Source organism: Sander vitreus, chromosome 11, assembly GCF_031162955.1.
Source record: "Sander vitreus isolate 19-12246 chromosome 11, sanVit1, whole genome shotgun sequence".
NCBI lineage: Eukaryota > Metazoa > Chordata > Actinopteri > Perciformes > Percidae > Sander > Sander vitreus.
Window position 1 is genome coordinate 18001563 of NC_135865.1, and position 26843 is coordinate 18028405.

At 41.2% G+C, this 26843-nt stretch overlaps 1 protein-coding gene across 2 annotated transcripts; it reads left to right on the forward strand.

The window, feature by feature from the left end:
- Positions 1–540: 540 nt before the first annotated feature.
- On the forward strand, positions 541–25009 carry dop1b (DOP1 leucine zipper like protein B). Of its 2 annotated transcripts, XR_013502678.1 has the most exons (39): positions 541–751; positions 4320–4497; positions 5029–5210; positions 5314–5484; positions 6634–6823; positions 6997–7095; positions 7441–7564; positions 7642–7751; positions 8349–8460; positions 8591–8711; positions 8848–8967; positions 9329–9437; positions 10157–10393; positions 10485–10795; positions 10891–11294; positions 11399–11670; positions 11772–11924; positions 12089–12189; positions 12670–12860; positions 12951–14544; positions 15083–15182; positions 15279–15470; positions 15648–15770; positions 15875–16009; positions 16124–16179; positions 16275–16379; positions 16600–16666; positions 16767–16926; positions 18459–18541; positions 18634–18743; positions 18841–18990; positions 20062–20123; positions 20504–20632; positions 20760–20896; positions 20975–21030; positions 21136–21279; positions 21774–21906; positions 22262–22450; positions 23685–23773. XR_013502678.1 is itself a non-coding variant. In XM_078262037.1 (38 exons), the coding sequence occupies exons 2-38, from the start codon at positions 4360–4362 to the stop codon at positions 23940–23942; spliced, it is 6939 nt and encodes a 2312-aa protein (XP_078118163.1). In that variant the 5' UTR covers positions 542–751; positions 4320–4359; the 3' UTR covers positions 23943–25009. The 2 variants fall into 2 exon arrangements, 1 of the variants encoding a protein (XP_078118163.1); XM_078262037.1 differs by lacking the exon at positions 22262–22450 and having other exon boundaries at positions 542–751; positions 23685–25009.
- Positions 25010–26843: the final 1834 nt, after the last annotated feature.

Consider the following 26843-nt stretch of genomic DNA (forward strand, 5'->3'; position numbering starts at 1 on the left):
CTATGCCTAATTTCATTGTATGTAGGCCTATTTAAAGGTAGGCTAGTGTATATTACATCAAAATAACCCCCTAATTAAATATTTCCGAACTAAACAATATCAAAACAACACACGTTTTTTTTTACGTTTTCATTACAACATAACATAAATAAATACAAGTATGGCTAAGGTTGTGTTTTAAGTTTGCTAATGACTGTATCAAAGATTCTCTATAACTTTGGTTGCAATACAGTGTGCAGTCCACAGTCAAATATCTGGCAGTGAAGTGAAAGGTTTGTAAACACAGCACATCCTGGACTATACCAAAAGCGAGGGCAGTGAGTTCACAGTGATGTCTACATCTCAATTTTAAAGATGCACGAGGAGAAACTTGTTTATTTTTGCTGTAAGTGAGAATTAGGCCTACGTTTTTCGTGTATTGACTTAATGGCGCCGGTTTAAAGACAAAAGAAATGTTATTGTATAAAATACTCCCTCCCCACCCCGTCTCTATCAGGAAGTGGACCTTCCGTCCGCCTTCAGTTCTGAATCAGCTGAGTTTGAGGATCCCGCCCCGTCCTGACTATCAGCCATCTGGGGATGTTTAGTGACACACGACTCATGCTCTGGACAAATAACAGGTTTACCATCTCCTTTCTTTGAGCTACGTTAGCGTGAAGAATGCACTATGAGGACCGAGCTGTCTCTTCTTTGAGTCGGACTGCTTTGAAGCGAGGGTGCTTCGGCGCACCTTGGGTTTGTTTCGCAGTTGGTGAGTCATTGATGCACCTGATATCTAGCTAATTTTGTTTACGGGGCGATGCTCTAAGGTATATGTTGTCTTGTTGTAAACAGAATACAATATTTCTTCTGGCACTCTAAAAAACGAAACCCTGACGTTTTTTTTTTTTTAAATAGCTAACGTAGCTGCATCTTTGAATTTTCCCTAACGTTAGTTCAATTTCGTATTGACGAAAATGTGCATACGCTAACCTTAGCTGTACATAAACATATTTAATTTTCTGTAAATATATCTTACTCGTTTCCTAGTCTTGGAGGCAGTAACATCGTCCAGTCTGAGGTCGTGCAATTACATAATGTACTACTCAGCTCCATAATGCTACAGTATCCTCACAGGCCGAAAGCTGCAGCAGCCACTGTCAATTGGCCACAGTTTGTGTTGTCTTCTCATCTGCTTTCTCGTAGCGAAACACCGTCACATTACAGCCTGCTGTGGTGTTGGTGTCAGTCAGGTGACACAGTCGATAGCGGGGCTTGTTGTGTGCCATAGTGCGTGTGTCCACCCTCAAAGCACACACTTCGCTGCCTAACAACAGTCTGTAGAAATACATTGTTATATCGCACTTGTTGTTCTGCGTATACATGCAGTGAGGAAATGAGAATGTACATTTAGTTCTGCTTGGCCTACACAATTTAATTATCTAGCTGTCAGCTGTGATGAGACGGGGCTTTTAAGAATCCTCATTTGCTTGGTTTCACACAAATAAGTTCTCTCCTTGCAGGGAGAATGATGGTCAATCTAAGGAGAAGCAGGGACTGTGTAGAATAGCATCACCTAATCTGTGGGTAGTTTGCTTTGAAGGGGTGACTTTTTTTTTTAACATATTCTGTTTATTTTGATAAAGCTGTCACTTTTGGAAGAAAACGTTGGAAAGGTTAATCCACGTGTGACATGGTTGTCGCCAGGGATTTTCTGCAGTCATGAGTACTGCATGTGGCTTTTAGGGATTATACATTTTTGATGTCATAAATCTGTTTTGGTCAGAGATTAAAAACCGGTTGGCATACATTTTTTCCTCTCCATTTGATCATTTCCAGACATGTGTTTTATATCACTCAGTCACTTTTTGTTCCTTTTGGTTTTGTAAACTCTTGAGCTGCTGTAATGTGTACATTTTCCTGTTGCAGGATCAATTAAGTTTATCTGATCTTATGAAATGGGTAATAAGTGGTATATGGCATGTTCTATCAATCATATTCAAGAAAGAACATGGTGAAAAAGCATTGTTATTACCAAACCCGATTAACTAAATAAAGACTTGCACAATAGTACCAGTTTTGCTAAATGTGCCATATCACCTAAAAGCCAGGGCCGTAGGAAAATGCATCTTCCATACGGTATAGAGCCTGATTGATATTATTGACCAGGCCAAGGTTAGTTTATTACAAATATATCGTTATTGGTCTATGTGTTGGCCACTATGTAACAGGAAATTGCATTACAGAAATCCCCAAAGAGTACTGGTAGGCCTAATTGAAGGATAAAGTGATACAGTCTATTTTAATGATCAGAAATCCATTTATGCAGACTTGTCCACACCACACACATACTCTTGTAATATTTATTATAGTTAACTATAGTGTAATATATTATTGGGTTTTATAGGGTGATTTTTTTTTTTTTTTTAGATATTCAAGTCTTCTTTTTCTTATCTCATGTCTTTGTGTCTGTTTGTAGTTGTTACTGATACTAAATCAATTTCCAGTGAAGTTCTTTTTGCTGTTAATGTTATGTTTTTGACAAGTTAATCAATCTGCTGCAAAATGTCTTTTTCAGAATATCTACACTACCGGTCAAAAGTTTGGGGTCACTTGGAAATTTCCATTCCACTCCATTATAGACAGAATACCAGCTGAGATCAGTTGCATTGTTTTTTTAACCAGGGCAGCAGTTTTCAGATTACATTATGTGCTTACATAATTGCAAAAGGGTTCTCCAATGTTTTCTCAGTTAGCCTTTTAAAATTATATCAGATTAGTAAACAGAATCTGCCTTTGGAACATTGGATGAATGGTTGCTGATAATGGGCAATGTAGATATTGCATTAAAGATCAGCCACTTCTTTCAACAACAGTCGAGAACCCTTTTGAAATTATGTAAACACATAATGTAATCTGAAAACTGCTGCCCTAGTTAAAAAAAACAATGCAACTAATCTCAGCTGGTATTCTGTCTGTAATGAAGTGGAATGGAAATTTCTAAGTGACCCCAAACTTTTGACCGGTAGTGTACTTGTTTTGATCACATAATTGTATATTGTTGATATATCATTATCAGATCACTATTGGTATTGGCCTGAAAAAAGTCTGTATTGGTTGGACTAGAACGACGTGTAATTATTTCATGGAAGGATTTTTGGTGTAGAGGTGTACCTGCTGCTGACTAAGGCTGAGCCATGTAATGAGAACAGAAATAATCTTGATTCTTCATCCTTCTTCATCACTTTCACACTTAATTGCCCACTCTCACTCTCCTGTTGTTTTTTTCCACAAGAAATTAACCCAACTCATCCTGTCTTATTCCCATTTATTTATTATTTCACTTTTTATTTTCATTGTTGATTAATTTAACATATTGTTTTTACATGTATGTATTACTTGTCTGTAAAATGTATTTTTTTAATATATTATTATTATTATTATTATTATTATTATTATTATTTTCTATCAATAGGCTGATCATTTCACCACTAATACAGAGTCGCCCTGCACGTGTTGTTGGGTTTGTCTGCGATGGTAAAGCTCCTCTCAGCTCAGGCACAGGGAGTCCAGATGTCTGTGCTTCTCTAATCCTGCTGTTGATTCCCCCACCCATCTCTCAAATACACTACACACACACACACACACACACACACACACACACACACATACACATACACATACACACACCACCTCCTTTGCCATGTGCTTGAAAGCAAAAAAGCTACTCTTTCTAGATTATACAGTATATTTAGCAGTTGGCTACTTGTAAACAGAGCTAAAAGGAGAGTGAATATTGGACTTAAATCCATCAGGTGGCCAGAAACACATATCCGAATGAATGCTAATGTTGCTCTGTGCCTGTTGGATATTTGCTATGACAACACTATAAGGTGATAATGTTGCCCCATGTTTTCCCCTAGGCCAAAAAAAAGCCTATTCTTGCTGCTTTAAATGTTACTGTGTAAACAAGAGAGAAAACTGTATCCCTCTGTTTGTGCCCAGTCCATAACTTGTTTTTTCTCTAGAAGTGCATGCATGGCCACACAGATTGTGTTAGCAGGACTCCTCCCTCCTCAGACTGAGAGACAGGTCAATCAGACAAACACTGACCAGTCATGAATGAGGACATTTGTCTCCATAGCCTCAGAGCTTGTATATGTTAGTGAACGGAGCTAATTGGCTAATTTTATTTGCCATAAACAAGTCTAAGAGGCAGAAGGATATCCAGGTGGCTGCAGAGAGAGAGATACTACAGTAGAACTGAATATTCTTTTGAGTTTGAAAAACATACATGTCTCTTTCCTCAAAACCTCTTATTTGTCTCACTTCTTTTCCAGAAATATTGTGCTGAACATGCTAGCATCAGACTGATATATCATGGATCCTGAGGAGGTAGAACTGCAGAATGACTACCGTTATCGTAGCTATGCGGTGGTCATTGAGAAGGCACTGCGAAACTTTGAGTCCTCGAGTGAGTGGGCAGATCTCATCTCCTCCCTGGGCAAGCTCAATAAGGTACGTTATGATGCACAGAGTGGACTTGATGCCATAGAAATACTGTAACTGCTAATCTCTTTATATGGATGATATCTCAGTATGGCCTGCTAATAGTGTAAAACTAAGTCTGTAAATGAAGAACTTTGGTCTATTGGTTTATCTGAATTTACATTAGCATTTGCGGTTGTCAACTTCACAGCTGCTTTGTGTGTTTCAGTTCTCTGTACTTACAGTATGAGGAAGTTATTGTTGAGACTATATTTCTCTGTTATACACCCTTATTGCTCAAGTCTTCTGGCTTTTTATTTTTGGGTAATAAATGTGCCGTAAGAGCATAGGTTTACTTTGGAGTGTCAATGTGTGTTGATGCAAAAACTTAAGTCCTTAAAGTACACAGAGAATGTGAGGGAAAGACTATGACAATATGCACAAAATGTCCTCAATATGCCTGTAGGTTTATTGGTTTTATTGGATGGTTGTACAAAATTCTCACTTTATATGTAAACTTCTTAGTTATTGGCCAACCCAGTTTTTTTGTCTTTCTTTCAGGCTCTGCAGAGTAACCTTCGCTACTCCCTACTCCCCAAAAGGCTGATCATAGGGAAGCGTCTCGCCCAGTGCCTGCACCCTGCTCTGCCGAGCGGAGTACACCTCAAGGCTCTGGAGACCTACGAAGTCATTTTCAAAATCATTGGAACAAAATGGCTGGCCAAGGATCTTTTTATTTACAGGTAAAGAAATTGGCATGCATTCGTTACTGCTTCGAGGAGAGAGCTGGTCTTATTACGTGTGCAGCTTTTTATGATATAACGTGTGTGTGTTTATGGTTTTCAGCTCAGGATTGTTCCCGCTGTTGGGCCATGCAGCCATGGCAGTGAAGCCAATGCTGCTGACACTGTATGAGCGTTACTATCTCCCGCTGCAGAGGGCTTTGCTGCCCAGTCTTCAGGCCTTCATAACAGGACTACTACCAGGCCTGGAGGAGGGACTGGAGGTTTACGACAGGTACGTAACGTGACAATATTCTATATTTCTCTCATTGTCAACAAATCCCATGAAAAGACCAAAACCAACAGGGATCTTACTAACAAGTATTGTCTATGAAGCCAAAGCCTGATAGCTTATTCCTCTGTGCCATACAGCTCCATTGTTGTCCAAAAACTATTTAAAACAAAAACATCAAATAGCCACACTGTTGAACTGGGTGACATGTTCCTGCATTATGATGAACATGGGCACTGTAGTTTCTTTTGAGTCAATCCCACAGACACCATCCTGCTGCCATAAATACTTACTTACTTACTTAACTTACTTAATTACTGAATGTTTATTAATCTGCAGCTGAAAATACTCAAATAGTGCACTATTTACTCCTGTTTTAGTAACGTTTGCTAAAACCTACAGTGACCAGCTGTTTTGGGAATCTACTTTTGGTCTCTCTTGAGAATGAGACTGCATTTCTGAATGAGATTACCTGTCTAAATAAAAGTTATATAAAAAAAAATTAAAAACAAATCCCCATTCTGGGATCATTCGGCAACATAAACCCTGGATTCCACCCGACACACCTGCGACGCGTTCCAGCTGAGAATGCGGCCGCCGGAGCTGATAGCGGCCACTCTAGACAATATTCCACAAAAATCCTCATTTATTTGCACATTCTACAAAAAACATCAATAGTGCGAAAAAAGATTGTGAAAGAATTGTGTAATTATATATATTCAGTCTGTTAATGTCTTTTCATTTATTGAAGTGTTAAGGAATGCTGTGTTCATTTTCATTAAATTGCCTTTTCTGTATTGTTTTTACATAAGTTTAAATAAGGGTCACCAAAAATGTACTTTGGCAACCAAAATTAAGGGCTTGGTGGCCCATGGGGCCAGTGCTTAAAAAAAAAAATGAGTGTCTATCCCTGAGCTAATATATAATAAGCTAATATGATATATAATTTTGGGTGAGTCAGTTGACTCCTTAGGATTGTATACTGCCTAACCCGTACTTCTATACTGAAACAACAGAGGATTTTGATCAGAATTATATGGTATGATATTACTAACTACAAGGTCAGCCTGCCACTCAGAAATACAGATTTATTAATAGCATAACGGGGAGTTCTCTCCATTTGGTACGCTCTCTCCCTCTCTCTCTGTCCAGGACTGATGCCTTGCTGCTCAAGCTGTCACTGCTGGTGGGTCAGCAGGTGTTCTATGGTGCGCTGTGGGGCACTATGCTGGTCACCCCCTTGGTGCGACTGCCTGCCTCGGTCTTTATAGTCACACATTTTGACTGCATGGCGTCCCTGCGCCAGCAAACATACATGCTAGGCTACGACCACCGACTGGTGGTGAGTGTCTGTGTTTGTCTTACTGCTGAAATGTGGAATGAAGCACATTTAATAGTTATGGGGATATTGTTGTATTGTGGTAATATTTCAGTCATGTTTCAATTCTGCTCCATAACCGATCTTTTTGTCATCTGTCTGAACTTCTGAGCTTCTCGGCTTCTGTCTGTCTTCAGATTAAGTCGGTGTGTCTTTCTCTGCAAGATTCAAATGTCCTGGTGCAGAGGAACATGCTTGAAATCCTGCTCTACTTTTTTCCCTTTGCTACATGCCTGGTAGGTACACACATAAACACACTCACTACCTGTTTTATTTGGACAACATCTTTGGTTCTAAGTGATCTAAATAAAGTGTTTTTCCATTTCCACTCCAGAAGTCACTTGTCAAACATGAATAGATTCAGGTTATTTATGGGGGGGGGATTAATTACCCTGTAATTACAATGATATATAAACAGCTGTCACTGCTGCTTGATAATCTTGTGCATTACATTTGTGAATTGTCTCCAATACTACCTCTTTACCTTCTTTCACATTGAACATAGTGCCTGTCCTGTCATTACGCTCCCTTCTTTCTTGTTGTTCCTCAATCAACTGTAACTCTGTGTGTTTTTGGTTTAGGACCCAGTGGAGTCTGGTATTTCCATGAGTGGTAAAGACATGATAACAGTGGTGTCTGCAGCCTCGCTTACACTACTCCGCAGAGACATGTCCCTCAACAGACGCCTCTACGCCTGGCTCCTAGGTGCCGATCATTGAAATTCCCTTCAGTAATAAATTACCTACTCAGTCTCCCAGTTTACTCTGTGAATGTGTTTTCAGGGACCGACAAAAAAGGAGGAATGGTGGCGCCACACCCCACCCTCTCCTCTACCACAGAGGAACATACGTCCTTCTACTTCAACACCTATTCTAAAGATTTCCTTGTGCAGGTAACTCACTCATGTGTTGGCAAGCACACAAACAAACACCAAAACCTAAAATGTGAATAAATGAATAAAAAATAAATGTTTATTTTTAGTATAACCTGATTTTGTCAATGCTGTTTAAGAAAAAGTTCATTTTGGGAAATACACTTATTGACTTTCTTGCTAAGATTTCAATGAGACGATCAATACCACGCTTATGTTTGTACTGTAATTATGAGGCTGCAGCAGTAGCAGGTAAGCTTAGCTTTATGACTGAAATCAGGGGGGAACAGCCACCTCTAAAGCACATTTAATTAAGACGTTCTATATCGTTTGCTTAATCCGTAGTGTCTGAAAATGAAAGGTTGTGGTTTTACAGGGGTTTATGTGCGGGACCATTTCTGGACTGGGAGCAGAAATTGATTGTGCCCGGCCAAGAAATAGTACCCGCTCTAACTTCTTTCTTTACTCTCAGCAAAAAGCAAATAAGCACGTACAGTACAATAAATGAGAGGAAGTGGAGTTCACTTGTCACAGCTTGGTCAGGTGTATCTGTTTGAACGGTGTACCAATGTTTGTCACATTTCTCTTATTCTCATTTGTTTGTTTCTGTGACTTCAGGCTCTGATTAACATCCTCAAACAGAAGGATGTGGAGAGCGACCCGGAGAATGTGATTGGGTACCTCAGGCCCTTTCGCATCATCATCAGTCTGTTGGATAAACCGGAGATAGGTAGGCAGCACTGAGCAGATCTGTACGCAAACTTGTCAAAATGCTGAATTACTTGATCCACCACTCCTGTCAGTGTCTCAGCTTTAATCTAAGTATGTTTCACTGTGATAATGATAATATCTCTGCATAGGTCCAGTGGTCTTGAACAGTTTGTTGTTGGAGGTGGTCCGAGCCTTCCACAGCTACTGTCTAGAGATGCTGGGGGAGGAAACCATCGGCAGCTCAGGGCTCTCAGGCAACCAGCTAGCCATGTGAGAGCGATAGATGATAGGACAGATGCAAGGATGTTCACTGTTGAATTCATATTGAACTGAACCTGTGACAATATTACAACTGACAAATGGAAGACAGCAAAAAAATATGTTTTTCATATGTTTTCTTAAACAGTAGGATAAAAGAGAATAAGAATGCATCGGAGATCATAAAGACGGTGAATATGCTTGTGAGCTCCATGAACAGTGAATACCTGTGGGAGTACATGATGCGACGCTTCTGCACTTCTCTCAGGTATGGCAGGAATGACTGTGACACTCAATCCTTATTTATAAAGGGGAATTGTGCATGTTAAAAACGTAAACTACTGGGTGTTACAGTCAGACTGTACAGTACGTTGTGCCAACTCAGAAACATGCAAGATTATAGGTCAAATTAAAAGTTAGCAGTAACATATGTTATATAAACTACAGCTTCATTAAAACAGTGAGGTTAAAGAAAGCCAATGGCTGAGTAGAATAAATAGTTTCTGTGCAAAATAAACATTGCCAAAAATTTGTACAAAATGTGTGTGAACTTTTTCTTGTTTCCCCTCAATTATCAACTGACAAGGATCACTGTTGTTTTTTTTGTTTTTTTCATCTTTACTCAATAGTGACAAAGGTGACCCACCAACGCCTCCTCAGCAGGAGCGCTGTCACCCTGCTCCGTCAGTCACAGAGATGTCCAATCTCATCATTTTCCTGCTTGACATTCTCCCTCTGGTAAACAACTCTCACACCATTAGTTCCCTGCCTTATGAAACAAAATTGATGCAAATAATCATTTTTAAGATTTTCCTAAAAAAAATAGTTACAGGTTTGACATTTTGGCAAAATCCAAATACTAAAAACAAATTTAGACAGATTGAAAAGCAAAGGTATTATTTTGAAAAAAAATAGTTAACCTTGTCTTGCATCCCAATGGTAATCAGTTACAGTTAGGTTTAAACAAATATTGACTATTATTCAGCACTAGTTTGCTAGCGCCAAATCTGACTCATACACACACCTAAAGAAAGTTGTATACACAAATAGTAGAGCTTTTCACACTGCATAGGCTAAGGGGACCTGTTAGCCTGGGGCTAAGCTTTCACACTGGCCCCATTATGGCACATTCCAATGTGGGCTAGCTGCAATTTTATCCTTGGGCTGGTAGGCCCTGCTTCGGAGCAGGGTTGGCCTCAAATTTGTGGGGTTATCCCCTGAAAATCAACTAAACACGGAGTATAAGGTTGCCGGTGTGAAACATTGCTAAAGTAAAGTTTTTTTGTTGTCCAATCACGCGACTTCTTCGTCATGTCATCAGAATGTAAACATTGTTCCAACAGACATTTAACCCAGGGCTAGTAGAAGTGCAGTGTGACTTGTATAGCCCTGGGCTTAGGTCAACACTGTGTTAAGAATATGCAGTGTGAAAAGGGCTAGTGTGTTTTTTGCCACAGGAGCTCCATGCTGACATCCAGTCCCAGTTTCTCCCTGAGATGTTGGGCACCATGCTGGGGACCCTGCACAGCCACATGGACTCTGTTAGCCTGGAAGATGTAACACAGGGTCTACGCGCCTGCTTTAAGGTTCTGAGTAAGATCCAGATGCCTGTGGCTTATATGGATGTTGAGGCAGGGGCACAGACAGAGGACGTAGAGTTACAGTCACTGGAGGAGGAAAGCAAAAAGACTCAGGTAAGGCATTTTAGAGTCTGTTCCAATGTGTTTTCTTTTTATAACATTTTTGATGTTCGACTGTTCCTCATATCGATATTACTCTATCTAGGATATAGAGAAGGAAGGAGAGAAAGAAGGCAGTGTCCGCCAGGTTAATGGTGACCATGGAGATGAAGAGCTGAACAGAGATGGAGGAGATGAAGCAGAACCTGCAGATGGTATATACCCAACACTCAGGTCTGAAGACAGTGGATTGGGCATCAGCGCCTCACCGTCAGAGCACCATCTCCTACCAGGGATGGGGATGGGCCAGGAGGGAAATGGAATATGCAAAGAAGGCGAGGGAGTGTGGAGGAGAGGAGGCTGTGTAGACACCATGACCCAGTGTCTGCAGGACATCCTGGCCTTCATAACCACAAGGTAAACCACTGAGCCACTATCAAATTAGCTGTAACTTACATGGACCTCTTTTATTAAGTGTGATTCTTAATATATTCACTACTACCATGTTTCAGATACCTGCTGGTGCAGGTGGAGGATGTCGGAGGACCGGAGGAAGGACCCCAGTCTGACCTAACTGATGCTTCTGTGGATCAGAAGACATTGTTGCCAGGCATAGGGGGACGTGAAATTAAAGACAAACTAACTGAACTGTTCACTCAACACAAGCCTAAACCTCGCCCTACATCTGACGGCCAGCTCTTAGCAGCCCCCACAGAGAAGAAAAAGGAGCGTGGGCATGTAGGCTGTCTGGACTGGGCGGCTGGCTACATGCCCCGGAGCAGGGCAGAGATCTCTGAGGCCTGTCGACAGGCCTTCACCGCCACCTGCCACCTGCTGCTGGAGTGCACCACCTTCCCTGTCTACCTAAGTGAAGAGGAGACTCTGGTTCTCCACACAGACATGTTTGGCCACACAGGTCAGCACATACATGTATATGTTATTTATCCAGTTGAGTTAATACTACTGTCAGCTACATACTTGAACCCACAGAAGTGATTAAAACGTTTTTGTTTTCCATAGGTAGTGACGTCGACAGCCTGCCAGTGTGGATTAGGTCCTTGATGACACTGTGCTGCCTGTCCAGGGACTACAACATCCAGCACACTGCAGTGGCCTCCCTGTTGGAATTCATCAACCACTCCCAGTCCTTAGCACTGGTCATCCAGGACAAGCACAGGCGCTACCAAAAATCAGACTCCAACCCTCTGAGTGGGCAGCTGCAGATGGTCACTGTGCCACCTATCTACCCTGCACTGCTTCGTGCCATAGAGGAAGGCACAGATTTCTATCAGGTTAGGTTATAAAAGGAAAATGTTGGTGTAACTCAAAGCTGTAGTGTAAAGCATAAATGCAGTATTCAAGATGTTTTTTGTTTTCTTTTGCTGTGACCCAGAGGGTGTCCCAGGTGCTGTGGAACCAGCTGGACACAGAGCGGAGAGAGCAGCACATTTCCTGTGTGGAACTCTTTTACCGGCTTCACTGTTTGGCTCCATCAGCCTCCATCTGTGAAGACATCATCTGCCAGGCGCTACTGCACAAAGACAAGGTGTTTTTGCCTGCACACACACTCAACACAATTTGTTCGCTTGTTTGTTCTCCCAGCATCTTCTAGATGTGTCAGTTTGACTGGGACACATGAACAGAGACACTAGAAAATGTGACGAGTTGAGCAAAGAAGCTAACAGATTACCTTGTGTTTGTCTGCCCCAGGCTGTTAGGCTGGAGGCACTACACCGCTTCACAGTTCTATGGCACCTGACCCGGGAGATCCAGACCAACAGGACCATGTCTCGCAATCGCTCCTTTGACCGGTTAGTAGTACATAGTTGTAAAGTGGCGACAACTTGAGGGTAGTGTCTTTATTAACGTACATCACTACGTCTGTAATTCTTAAATACTGTATATTTTGTCTAAGTACTCATTTTATATAGCTTACAATATCAACGTATGTGTCAGTGCTCCTCTGATGGTGGATTAACCTGCCATACAAGGAGGCATTAGCGTCATAAGTGCAACGATGGAAAGTGGTACAAAAAAGTTGAGAAAAGTTCTACTTTATGCAAATGTCAATGTGATTCATATGATGTATAACATGATCAAACACTGCAGATTGAGTAAGATATCAATAATAAGACATAACCTGCTTCTTCGTATCCGTAACCCATCGTGAGAAACACTGTGTGAACTCCACAGTGTGAAATCATTTTTTTTTTAAAAAGGTATGATTTTAATTTTGGGTTGGGAATCCTTTATTTACTAAATCTGACTGTTGAAGTGTGTGTCTCTCTCAGGTCTCTGTGTGTTGTGGTGAATAGTCTAAGCTGTACAGATGGCTCAATAAGTGCAGCAGCTCAGTGTTGGCTGGTCAGGGCTCTTTCCCTTAATGACGTAATTCGAATCCTGGAGCCTATTCTGTTGTTGCTGCTTCACCCCTCCACTCAGCGCTGCTCCATTCAGAGCATCAAACAAAATGTCACTGCTGGTAAGTGCATTTGTCAGCACATGCTGTGTAAGTGAATACAATTTCGATTGGATAAACATATGAATGTGTGTTTTGTTTTCTTTCTTAAAGGTAATCTGAAAGGTCTAAGCAACAAAAGTCGAAGCTCCACCAAAACATCTGGGACATCTGCAGATGCCATGGCAACAGAGGTCACCACCTTTAATCTCATGAACATTGTGGACCGGGAATCCCTGTGGGCAGAGTTAGACAGTGGCCCGGAGTTGGCCAAACCACCGGACACTTTAGTGATATCTAGGAGTGAGAGTGAAGCGACAGAAGAGGAAGAGGATGGAGAGGAGGAGGAGGAAGAAGCCGAGAGTGAACACACTGAGTCAGCTGACACTAGTGGTGCCCAGGTATCCACTGAGAACTCCAGCTCAGGCTCTATCCCCTACCGCAGCATTGAGGAAGGAGGAATTGTCAACGGCCTGCGGAGGGCAGAGTCCGAGCACACACAGGCATCTGATTCACTGTCAAGTGAGGATGAGGAGGATTTAGAGCTGGAGGTCATGGCCAGGTCTCGCCTGTTGAAACAGGAGCGTGAGAAGAGAGAGGCCATCGACTCTCTGTTTCGCCATGTGCTTCTGTATCCTGTGGCAGACGGCTGGCGCCATCTGCTCCAAGGCTTGGCACTGCTAGACAGCCTGCTGCGGAGCAGTGCTGAGTGCTTTCTGGTGGATGCCCTCTCCTACACTTCTCTGGACACAAGTTCTGCTGCACATTTAAACCTGGTATCCAACCTCTTGCAGCGCCACCAACAGGCTCAAGATGGTCAGGGTTTCTACGGCGGCCTACTTTCTCCTTCATCTTCCCCCTCTTTGCCCCCATCCCTGCTCATTGAACTGCTGGTGTCCTTGTGCCTGCGATTCCTGCGCTCTCAATACCCTTCCTATCTGAGCCTGGGTCCTCTTGATCTGCAGGGAAACAGGGAGGTTCAGGTGAAGAGTGTGGAGGTGCTGACCCGGATGGTGAATCAACTTGGCTGTATGGCAAGGGGACAAGAGGGCAATGGGGCCAGTCTGGAGCCTATCCGCAGACTCCTCTCAGGATGTAAAGTGCAGCAATATGCTCTGCTTACACTTTCTGCATCCATGTATGTCAGCCAGAGGGGAACAGACAAGGGACCGACCAAGGGTCTGGAGCTGCTAGATGAGCAGGGATGCCTGTCAGAGGAGAGTCTGGTGAATCTTGGAGCAGGAGGTGGACAGGAACAGTACCCCTTACAAATGGAATTACTGAAACTCCTCCAGGCTCTCATAGTCCTGGAGTGCCAGGTGTGGCCTGGTGGGGCTGTCTCAGCAGCTGGTGCAGTTGGAGCATCTGGCCAGACCGGGGAGCCTCGTGAATCCCCAACTGCCACCACCCCCCTTGCTCGAGAGTGGCAAACGGCAGTTCTTTTTCAGCAGTCCATCAAGGCAGCACAGTATGTCCAAAGCCACCCCATCACAGCCCAGGGAATGTTTGTTTCTGCCGCAGCCCGGGCTCTGCAGCCCCAGTACGGCTATGCCATGCACCCCCACTGGGTGTCACTGCTGTGCTCCTCTCTGCCATACTTGGGTCGCTCATTAGGCATCATTGTGGCTCCACTCATCAGTCAGATCTGCAGGAACTTGGACGAGCTGGTCAAGCTTTATGAGCATGATGGAGGAAAGACAAATCAGAGGTAGACTAAGCACCACTGAAAACCTTGCTGATATAGTTTTGTACACTGTAACGATTTGACAGATTTAAGTTTGTCCTTTTTTAAGTTTAGGGGTGCCAGATAGGTCTCTCTCCTGACATGTAGGATGTTATGTCGGTCTCAAGTCATCCAATAGTCAAACCAACGTAGACCCAATAACTAAAACCAATGTAAAAAAAGTAAGTAAAGTCATGGAAGAAAATGTTCCACTTCACAAGCACAATATAAAACAGTAAAAAGACACACTGCTTAGTTTGCCAATAGTTTCTGTAATTCAAGAGGTTAAGCAGTGTAAGTAGTTATGTGGACCAGTGTGTATCATTGTAAATATGCAAGAACCGGCAGCAGCCATCAATCGCAAAAATCCCCAAATTCTGTCCTTTTTAAATTGTAGATATGTTTTTTGTTCACAGCTGCATGCTAATTTTAAAATAATCAAAACTTAACAGTGAGGACACTATTGTGCTTTAAATGCTTTTTATTTATGTATTTGATGTATGTGTTTCTGTCTTTTGATCAGCCTGAGTGGTAGGAGGGAAAACATTGCTCCTGACTACCCTCTGACTTTGCTCGAAGGCCTGACCACCATTACACACTATTGTCTACTGGACAACAAGAGGGTGAGGAATTAAGCATAGACACACATATGTAGGCCCACCTCTTTTATGTATGAGAATGTAAATACCCATTTTCCTCTCTCTTTCTCTCTCTGTCAGTCCTTGGTTGCCTGTGATCCTGTAGATGTCCGTAATGCACGCAACGCTGTGATCGAGGCACTACCGCACGTGCTCAGTAGCATGGCATTGTTATGGGGGGTGGTCATGAGGGAAGAGCTTCAGAGGCGGGCATCTGACACTGCACAGAGCAGCAGACACACTTCTAACTCTGTCTACTTTAAAAGCACCAAGGTGTGTTACATACGTGCATAATTTCTTCACTTTTTTATACAAATGTATGCAATAACAGATCTGTGTAATTTATGCTGTATGTGATTGTTGATCCGGCACTTACACATTTTTTTCCTTTTTGGCCATGTGCATGGGTTATTATGGAAAATGTCATCCATTCATGGTGTGTGTGTTTAGATCTTACGGCAGCGGATACTGGAGTTCTTGGTACCTCTAACTGGGCAGTATGGGATTCAGCTCATGGCTTCTTTGGGAGCAGTGTGGAGCATCAGGAAGAGTAAAAGGAGACATAAAAACAAAGTAAGAACTGAAGTGTTTCTAGAAACCTAGAAAGGACACAGTCACACAAATCTCACTGGAAGGCTTTAGTGCATTTGTTGACATTACACTGCTGTCTTTTTTAGGTTTTACCTGTGGCCAGTGAGTCTCGTCTAACCATTGTGGCTCTGGTGAAATCGCTGCACACCTTGCACACAGATGCCATCCTACAATTGGTCAAGGAGGTTGTGAAAAAACCACATCAGATCAAAGGAGAACAGGTATACAAACATGCATACATGCACAGCTTTTCAAAACTATATTGTGTATATATACGGTATCCTGGAAGTCAATTCCCTCATTTTTGTAACTTTTTATACTTTTCTCTCCATCAGAAGTCAACCCTGGTAGATATCCCCATGTTACAGTTCAGCTACGCCTATATCCAAAGGTAGGTAGGAAATACAACGCAAGTCCCCTCCTGAGGTTTAATAAGACCATTCTATGAATGCTCGCTGTTATAATAATTTATGTTGCTGTATGTAGCATTTCAGCTCCGACTCTGCAGGAAAACGTGGCTCCTCTCCTCAGTTTGTTACGGGAGTCTGTTCAGCTCAACCTAGCCCCGCCTGGGCACTTCTTGTTGCTGGGGTCAGTTTTAAAAACTTTCATTACTTATTCAAGGTTCATTTACTGTCAATACACAACACAGGGTTGCACAACAAAATGCAGTTGTTGTCCCTTTATTCTAAGAAAAACAAAGGTTTTTAGAAATGCACTGCAGTCCATGACCTGCTGGTTGTATCTGCTCAACATCTGTTAGTTTCCTTTGGCGAAATATGACACTCACGTTAAAGTTTCTGTCTTGCAGAATACTGAATGACATTGTCAATAGGCTTCCGAACCTGGATAATAAGAAGGACGCAAGAGATCTGCAGGTATGATGTGTGTTTTATTGCTCTAACTGTGACTGAGATAGCGAGCGAGTGCATGCCTGTGAGATACTGCGGTGATATTGATGGTGTCATTATCATGCAGGAGGTGACTCAGCGGATCCTCGAGGCCGTGGGCGGGATCGCAGGGTCGTCTCTGGAGCAGACCAGTTGGCTCAGCCGCAACCTTGAGGTTAAAGTTCAGCCACAGGTTTGCCCTGAAGCGGACGAACCTGAAGACGTAGACGTGGATGGTGACCATTATGGTAACTTCCTTTTGACAAATACATGCAGGCATGACCTCATCCTATCCACTGGTTGAGAAGGTAAAACCCAGGCAATCAATATAGCCCTCTGTCAGATAGTAAATAGAGCTTACAAATCACTACTGTTGCCATGGAAACACAGATTTTTATGTAGTACACTTAAGCTTAGTATACCATGGATGAACACGACTTTTTTTACTTGGTTTTGAGATTTGACCTAAGAGTAGAGACCTGCCTCCATATCCGTGGTAACCCAGTGTTCCAGGTGTTGCAGTAGCCTAAGTTCACTGTTGGGGCTCAGATGGCAGGCGCTTATTTGTTATAAAAACTCAAATTAAACAAATTCCTTAATTAGGAACAATGACTAAAGTGACCTCTGCATTTAGATCTATGGGAACAGTACAGACCTGAATGCTTGATTTCTACACTGAGATTGTCCTGATGCTGTCTGGGGCATTTTCCTGCCATAGTTTGGGGCTACCTGTATTCTGAGTGATCACTTTAATTCTATGATGAAATATTTCTTTTAGGGGTGGGGGGGGAAAATCGATACAGCATAGTATAGCGGTATTTTCCATGGCAATACTGTATCGATACACAGACGGCAAGTATCGATCTTTTATTATATATGTGTTGGTCAGTTTGTCTGCTTGACAATCCCATTTTGTAGCAATAAAATTGAAGTGAGATGAACAAACAGAGAAATGAGCCTTTTTTAGATAAAACGGATGTTGACAAAGTTTCCTTTTGGGGACATCATTTTAAATTGGGAAATATTTGTTGGAAAAAAGGTAATACATTGCAGAATATTGCAATGTGTTTAAGGGGCCATCCACACGGAACCACTTTTTGGTGTAAACGCACATGTTTTGCATCATTTGGCCGATAGTCCAAACGAATCCTGTAAACACACTGCCTGAAGACGCACTTTTTTTTAAAACCTGGTCCCAGGGAGAAAAAATTCGAAAACGCCGCCCTTGTGTCTTCGTTTGGACGGCGAAGCCGCATACGGTGCGTATCGATGATGTCATCGCCACACCCCTCGACCTCTAGCCTTCGACCTCTTACCCCGCGACATTGTCTCATAACAACAACAATGGCGGACTACATGCTTGTTCCTGCTGGAGAAGATATTGAGCCTATTAGGGTTACTAGGGCTGTTTGGTTTCTTCTTCTACTGTCTGTTTGTATACAGCGCGCAAGCTTTATGAACATGCTCCGCCTCTTCTTCTCCGTTTTTGGTGTATTTCTGTAGCAGAAACAGCGCCACCTATAGGCCTGGAATATGAAGTAGCGTGTTGAGTCATTTACAAATGGATCCGTTTGGACGCAAACATTCTTGAAACGATGCCAGGGAAGAAAAAAAGATAGTTTTGGTACGTGTGGACATGGCCTAAAATCGCAATAATATTGTATCTTGACATAAGTATTGTGATGATATCGTATTGTGAGGCCTCTGGTGATTCCCACCCCTAATTTCTATCTATAATTGTCACCTACTTGTCTTGTTCTCTCCTTATTCTCCTTGTCAGAGTCAATGGCTCAAGCTAGCACCATGGTTTCCTCTTCGGCTCCCTCAGGTTACAGCGTGCAAGCTCTTGTACTCCTGGCTGAGGTAGGGTTTTTTGAGGTTTTATTTATGCTGAGGGAATGAAAGTGTGAATCTTTTTGGGTTTGTATTTTTTCACACATTCTCTTACCGTATAGGTCTTGGCACCTCTTCTGGACATGGTATACCGCAGTGATGAAAAGGAGAAAGCCGTTCCTCTAATTTCTCGGCTCATGTACTATGTTTTCCCCTACCTGAAGAACCACAGGTAACTAGTGTGCAGGGCTATCTTTATGCTAACATATAACCGCTTTGGTCTGTTTGGTCTCAGTAGACCTCATCTATCTTGGACTTTTCTCCTCTAGTGCCTACAACATGCCCAGCTTTGAAGCAAGTTCTCAGCTGCTGAGCAGTCTGAGTGGGTATGCCTATACCAAAAGGACCTGGAGGAAAGAGGTCTTTGAGCTCTTCATGGACCCCCTCTTCTTCACCATGGATGCCTCCTGTGCTCCCAGGTTAGTATGTTTATTTCTTACACACACACACACACACACACACACACACACACACAGAAAAGAGTTATATTAGCTCTTGCAAAAGAAGAGTTTATACAGTACACACATTGGAAAGTGCAATTAGCATAATGTAATGGATAGATGTTATTTATGGCAGTGAACATGAAGGATGACTTCATCTAAAGTCCAAACATTCAGGACTTACCACTCGGACAGGAGAGAAGAAGAGTAGTCAGTCTGTTGCCACAGACGGGAAAGTCTGATGGTGACCAAGCTGATTTGCCAATCAAATCCAGGAGTTGACACAGCCCATAGTGCAGAGAGGCCAAGAAAAGTCCAAGTTGTTGTTCTTACTCTTTTCATGTCAGTAACCATATGGCTTAAAGCGGAGATGGTGACACTTATTTATAAATGTGTGCATATCTGGTATATCCGATCACTGTAGAGAGTACTTTCTCCAGAAACTCAAATTTAATATAAAAAATGCCATAGTATGTGTAGTCGATGACAGTTAGACTATTGATCATTTATGTAATACATATATCATATTATTTTGTACATGCAGTACTTTCATAAATATAATTACTCAGTTACATAAATGTTCTAAACAGTTTTTTTGAGATTTTAAGGAGATGTTGGAGGGGTAACTGCTGTTGAGTGTGTGACTCTAGGTTTTATGATCAGAGCTTACAGAGGGATGAATGAGTCAATGCTTTATATTGACCACCCTAATGGATTAGGTGTTCTCACTTAGCATTTAGGATTAGGTATCGGATAATCCTGCACGTGTTATCAGGGTTTTTGATATTTTTTTATGACGTTCTTTTCTTTCTTGACATTTCTCTTATTTAAATCTCATCTTTGTTGCTCTGCATGGAGGCAGTTGATAGAGCGTGAGAAACGTGTCAAGCTCACAGCTCTGGCTGTTGGAGCAGGGAAAACTTGAATGTGTGTGCATACCATGTGTAAAATTATCTTACTGCATCATTATATAGAAGTTTTTTGTCTGTCTGTATTTCATGTTATTACACGTCTAATGTCCTGTTCTTGATTGCCCTGTGTTCTTTATAGTTGGAAATCCATTATTGACCACCTGCTGACTCATGAGAAGACCATGTTTAAAGACCTCATGAGTAAGTACAGCCTCGAGGAAATGTTTGTGGTGCTGTAAAGATACAATTGTAATCTAAAGGTGAGAGTTAAACAGAAGATTAATTTGTTACTTTTAACGTCTAGATCATAAAATGGAGATAATGGAGAAGCTTTCCGGCAAAGATTTCAGGGAACAGATACATAGTGATGGAGCTTATGGAGATTGTTAAAAATTATCAATTCCTAAAAAATAGAAGAGTTAAACCTCCAAGTATTCAAAGATAGACAGGGACAGTTTAGACAAGAAAAATTGTTTTCAAACCAGTCCAGTCAAAATGTCACTTCTGGAAGTGGTGTGTCAAACTCAAAAGACATTTTTTGATTATTTGCTGTTACAAAGTTGTATTTGTTTCTGCTATAGGCATGCAGAGTGGCTCCCTGAAGCTGTTTACTAATGTAGACCAGAAACCCATGCTGCTGAAGCGCCAGGCATTTGCCATGTTCAGTGGAGAAGTTGACCAGTATCATCTGTATCTGCCCTCCATTCAAGGTGTGGTTCCGTTTCTCGATATTTCTCTAGATTTTTATGTAATTATGTTCAATTAGGTGGTTGAAACAGACATTCAAATTGACTGTGTTCTTTAACGATTATACAACTTTACTCCCCCTCCTTTCAGAGCGTCTCACTGAGGCTTTGCGTATGAACCCAAGCCCTGGTGTTTCAGCCCAGATGTTCCTGATGTTTCGTGTTCTCCTGTTGCGGATTTCATCCCAGCACCTCACATCTCTTTGGCCAATCATGGTCACAGAACTGGTACGATCCCATCTTCTAAGAGCCTGGCATTATACACTGGGCGGATACTGTTCAAGTGTCTATTTTAATTTTTTGCAGATTCGCATATTGGCACGTCTAGAGAAAGCTCTGCAGTTAGATAAAGAGGTCTCAAAGTGAGTTGATTTATTTTATTCACAAGTTCACATTTCATTGACATTCTGTTTTTTTTTTTTTTTACATTTCTTTCATTCAAAAGACTTTCCTTGTGTACCACCTAGGCTGGCTAAAGTGGTGCGGGGAGCCCTTGATAAGAATGGACCAGTAAATTTCTCTCAGGCGGAGTTGGACATGTACCTGTCAGCCTGCAAGTTTCTGGACGCCTCCCTGGCTTTTCCTCCAGAGAGAATGCCACTCTTTCAGATGTAAGAGCCTAATTCAGGACAAAAGGACTGAAAAACATGCTAACATATGTCTTTCTATACGTTGTGGTGTTAGTTATTTAGTTAGTTAGTTAGTTATATTGTGTGCATATTGGGGTGGCAGTAGCTGTTTGTAGGGAGTAGGGTTTGGAACCGGAGGGTTGTTGGTTCAAGTCCCCATACGGACCAAAGTATGGTGGTGGACTGGTAGCTGTAGAGGTGCCAGTTCACCTCCTGGGCACTGCCAAGATGCTCTTGAGCAAAGCACCGAACGCCAACTGTCCATTGACAGCAGCAGCCCCCTCACTCCATTAGTGCATGTATAGGTACTGAGCATGTGTGTGTAATGTGTATAATAATAATAATAATAATAATAATAATAATAACAACAGAGTGAAAACATTGTAATTTCCCTTGTGGGATTAATAAAGTTTAAATTATTATTATTATTATTTTCTGTCTTACCTTTTCTGTGTAACTATCTGCTCCATGGACAGGTATCGTTGGGCATTTGTCCCTGAAGTGGATGTGACTCGCTACGGTGGCCCAGAGAATGCTCTGATAGAAGGCGAGCAGGAATGCACACCCCATGTTGTCAGAGTACTGGAAGGGATACAGCAGCGATACAGGGTAAGATCATACATGGGTTAAAAACAGCCAATGTCAAACTTTAGATAGTGTAGGATATATTTTGTGGAAAATATATGTAGAGATCATGAATGGTTTTGTTCTCTGATCTTCCTGACTATCTGTGAGAGGACCATCTGACCTGATAAATATGAAAGGGGGCAAAATAATTAAGCTGATTAAAAGACTCTCAGATCAGGAGGGCCAGAGAAAAAGGCAACTGTGTAGGATGTATTTTGCAGTAAGTGAAAGGTAAGATCAGGTTGTGGAATGGCCTTGACTCTCATCACTCCTAGGTCTGCAGAAAATATAAGACACAGATGTTTCAGTAATATGAACATTATAAAACATTTTGTAGATCCAAGACAGTAACGAACTGTTTGGCCTTGGAGTGGGGAGAGTCGGGGTATTTCATGCATAGAGCGACATCGCGGAAGGGGCCGAAAGAAGAGGACCGGACAGTAGAGCAAAAGATGACCTGGACTACATCCAACTGATGACAACACCTCCAAGGATGGGCAAGGAGGATGGAAAAATTTATAAAAGTGTGAGGGTTTGAGATAGCGAGCATCAGATGCTTGGTGGGACTCTTGTCTGTTTGCTAGGAGAGAGAAATAGACTTGTCTTCAAAATATGTGATCCGTGTACACGCTTTGTAATAGCAATATCATTTTTCACTGAGTTTTATTTCTGATCTACCAGTCAACGAACACTTAAAAGTTAAAGAAGCAGGGTGTAGTGACCTTAGAATTGGAGTCAGATTACGTCTGGCCTTTTTTAGGGCCAGACTGGTCATCGGTCACATTCTTTAATCTAAAATAGTCATTCTCATTTAAAAGTCCACAATATTTAATGGACATTTGGATTAGATGCTTAGAATTACTGCTAGTTATGCTACTAACGGGGGACATCTCAAACATACTTTAAGTCATCAGTTTAACCATTCTAAATCATTGTGCAAGTTATTAGGTTGCAAGTAACCATAGCAACAGTACCTATGCGTCATGCTTTAATGTTACTAGCAACATCTCACTGGTGAAACTAACCTAAACACAGCCTTCCCCTTGTTTTGATAAGTGATTGTTGAATAAGTGCAATAATGCTGTCTGAGGTGTCCATATACTGTAACATATGAAAGGTGTATAAAGGGTTCTTCCCTTCCCCCTTGTCAGTTATTTCCCTAAACTGGGACACTTGGTCATGCATAGTCACATAATTATTGATGATGTTTATTTTGGCGCCCTAGTCTCAGATTGCTGATGTGTTATCATAAGTATAATGAATTTCCCAGTGCTGGTGATAAACGTCAGCTGAAACTGAACTCTGTCAATATTGTCTAACAAAAGAACATACAAAGTCCAAAAGTCACATTCGTTCAAATTGTGTGCATGTGCACGCTGCGACCGGCAGTAGTGGCGTTCTGTTTTTTTTTTTTTTTTTGAGTTATTTATTTGTCACTGCTGCGAAGCCAGTTGCTCCTCTGGGGACAAATAAAGTTCTACTTGAGAAGAAAAAAGTCTGGAGTGCTCAGAAGTTCAAAACAAATTATGAAGGTGCTCTTTGGAAAGGGAACAAAAGCTTCAAAGAAAAAAAGGATCCAAGGCACTCTTCTTGTGAAATATATTATAAAAAGCCTCTATTTCATATCGAAATCTTACATGAAAAGTAGAGCTGCCCAGCCTTTTGATAATACTTTTCACAAGAAGAGTGCCTTGGATCCTTTTTTCTTTAAAGTTCTACTTGACTTGTGAAATGACCACATATCACTCTTGTTATTCCAGATGCTGAATGGGCTGAGTGAGGAATCTTCCACAGAGCATTTGGCGTTCCCGCTCCTCACTCAACACTCACTGTCCTCCATCACCCAGCTCTTGCCTTTCCTTCACACCCTATGCTGTTCCTTCCAGGGCCCTCCCACCAATAGCCACTCTATGCCCCACTTCCCAGTAGCAGACTACCCAGCAGCCAGTGCAGACACAGTCCTGAAGAGGCTGGAGTGCATCACTGAAGAAGAGTTCCTGGACTCCATGGAGAGTTAGAACTCAAGCATGAAGCGTTCATGAACTAAGTCCTCTTCTCAAGCTCTTAGACCTGCAGCCATACAAGTGGATTACCTAAAATAGGCACAGTTGGGGATAATGTTGTGAACTAGAATCAAAAGGAAATGTTTTGGAATTTTGTTTTTTAATGTGTTAACTTGTCTGATCTCCACATAAATACGTATACATCTGAGATGCTTTCACACTGAATCTGTATTAGAAAAGCCTAGGCCTACTTTGTTGTTGTTATTTCAGTGGACTTTGAAAAAACATGGTAGAAGTATTAATTACAAATCACTGTGGAATGCTTCTTTCTCTCTCAAGGACGAGTATCATTGTTGTAAAATATTCACACATTGAGATTGCGTCAGTCTACTCTCTGCTTCATATGGTTTAAGACCAAAATATGTTACCACTTAAAATGGTTATTATGTAAACCAACTTCAAATGATTACCTTCTGTTATTATTATTAGGCATGCGCCTTGTAATAACAGTAGTTCCAGTAAATATTTTTTAGTTTGACACCAAATAGCAGATTTACTGTGAAGAACCCTTATTAAGTATTGTTAATGTGTTCTTTTCACTTTTTCACAACTTCTGGTTAACCACACTTGCTGGTGCGTGCATACTTATGTTTGTCTGACTTTGGAAGAATGTTAAGAAGAATGTAAAGACTACAGTATTTGGCTGCTGTTGAATAGGTTATTTCTCTTTGATTGTTATTGGATACATTGGACCTCACAAACCTTTGGCTAAGATTCATGTTAAGAGTCGTATGAGTAAGGTACTGAATGTAGTTTAGGTACACCACAAATACCCTTTGAAAAATGATTGGGTGTACCCCGCTAAAATACATGCTTGCCATTTTCTGGTGTTTAAGGGAAATCTGTTTTCTTGGTCATTGTTCATGGATAGTTTTTGCAACAGCCTGTTGTCTTTTTTTCCACAATGCTGAATGCTTGAGTAATTTATTTTGGATGTTTAAAAGACCTTGTCAAGTTTTTGAATAAATAGAAGTAGACTCATTCAAATAAATATTACACTTAAATAATGTGTTTTCAATTTACAGCTTCAGTTGCTTGTTTTTCTGCATTTGTGTTGGTAAGAATTTGCTATGGGACTCAAAGCTGTGACAAAAATCTAATCAAATTGACCGTTTCAATCCCTGATTCCAACTGCCCACATACTGTGTTGGTCAATATATAATATAGTTCTACTATTGTACACTTTGGTACCAGTTTGGGTTTCTTTTTTAATTTTTTCTACAGATGGGCAATACCTCAATGGAATCTCCATTGAGGTATAACTGAACTCATATTCCTTGAAGATTAACCCAATATGCTAACATAAGCTTGTCCTTCCTGATTCTTTTGTGTAAAAAAAACTTCAGCTGGGCCAGAAGTCTTCAAGTCCTCCACCACACTTCATAACTCCATAATAACTATATACCTTTCAATAGTCTTCAATAATCAAAGACACATACTGGATCCGGCAGAATGCAATAATTCCCTGTATCATACGCACAATACAGCAGCTGTTTGAAATAAATACAAATCTAACATGAGCACTCTTACTCTTAATGAAACCCCTCCTTCTGTGGACTACTCTGAAGTTCCTCCTTATCTCCAAAATGTTAGGCGTTTTACACCATTAGATGATCTGTGTCCTTGAGTCTCATGCAACCTTTTGGGGTTCAATTTTCCACTGAATACTTATTACAATAGCCAGAGTTCTCTGACTTCAATTTGGTCACCTCAAATACTGCTCCTTTAAGTTTCGTGTTCGTTGAATGGTAGACCAGAAAATCAAAACACAGGATTCGTTCAGTTAGTCTATAACAAAATTTAGTAAATGATATTGCAAGCAAAATACAACTTATGCATAAGGAATCAGATTTCCTTCAAGACCATTATCTCTCACCCTAACACCAATAGTCTCTTCGGAATTCTGAATTTACAACCTGACCTTTCCCTCTCTCTTTACCCTCTTCAGGTTTCCTCCTTCCACAGGGTACACAGCTACTTATCAGTGCATCTGTTCCAGACGTCCGGTTTCTCACAGCAATTCGCACAAACCTCATGACTAGACCATTGTTTTCTCTGCTTCTCTGACCAAAGTAAATTTTGCTACTGTGTCAATTATTTCCTGGGTGCTTTTCTGGTCCAGCTGCACCCTCCACAAGTCTTATCACTCCCAGGCCTTTTGAAACAGAAAAAGCAAGGTCAGTGTGGCTTAAGGCCTCTTCACTAATATTCTACAAAATATATTCTTCACAGTAACCATATAAAACAAATCCCTTTGTGGTTTCAACCACGTCTGTATATATTTATGGAAGCCCATTTGAGACAAGTGATCTTTCTCTAAATAAGGACTTAGTATCTCAAAAAAATGACGTTAGTTTCTTTAAATAATGTTATGATTTTTTTTAAATAATGAAATAGTATCTAAAATGAGAATCTCCAATTTATGATTTAGTATCCCAAAATAAGACATTTACTCCAAATCAAGTCATTATTTTTTTAGATACTATTAACTGTATATGTAAAATTATAATAATGACTTGATTACTAACTCATTATTTTAACAAAGTGTATCATTATTTGAGATAATATAGTCATGTGACAGCTCCTAGACCTATTAAGTCCCTTTGGTTGCTGGGATCTGGGGATTGGCGAATAAGGACTGATGATTGACACCTGGATCAACTGATTGCTCACATGTCCATAAATAGGAGTGCCTGAGCAATCATTATCTCTCTCGCACTCGTTTGTTTGGATTTTGGGTTTAGTTACTTTTGCGTTCTAACACTGATACACCTACACACACCCATACCCTACACACATTACTGATAAACTGATTGCACGTTTACCTTTTGTTTATTTAAATAAATTTGATTTAAT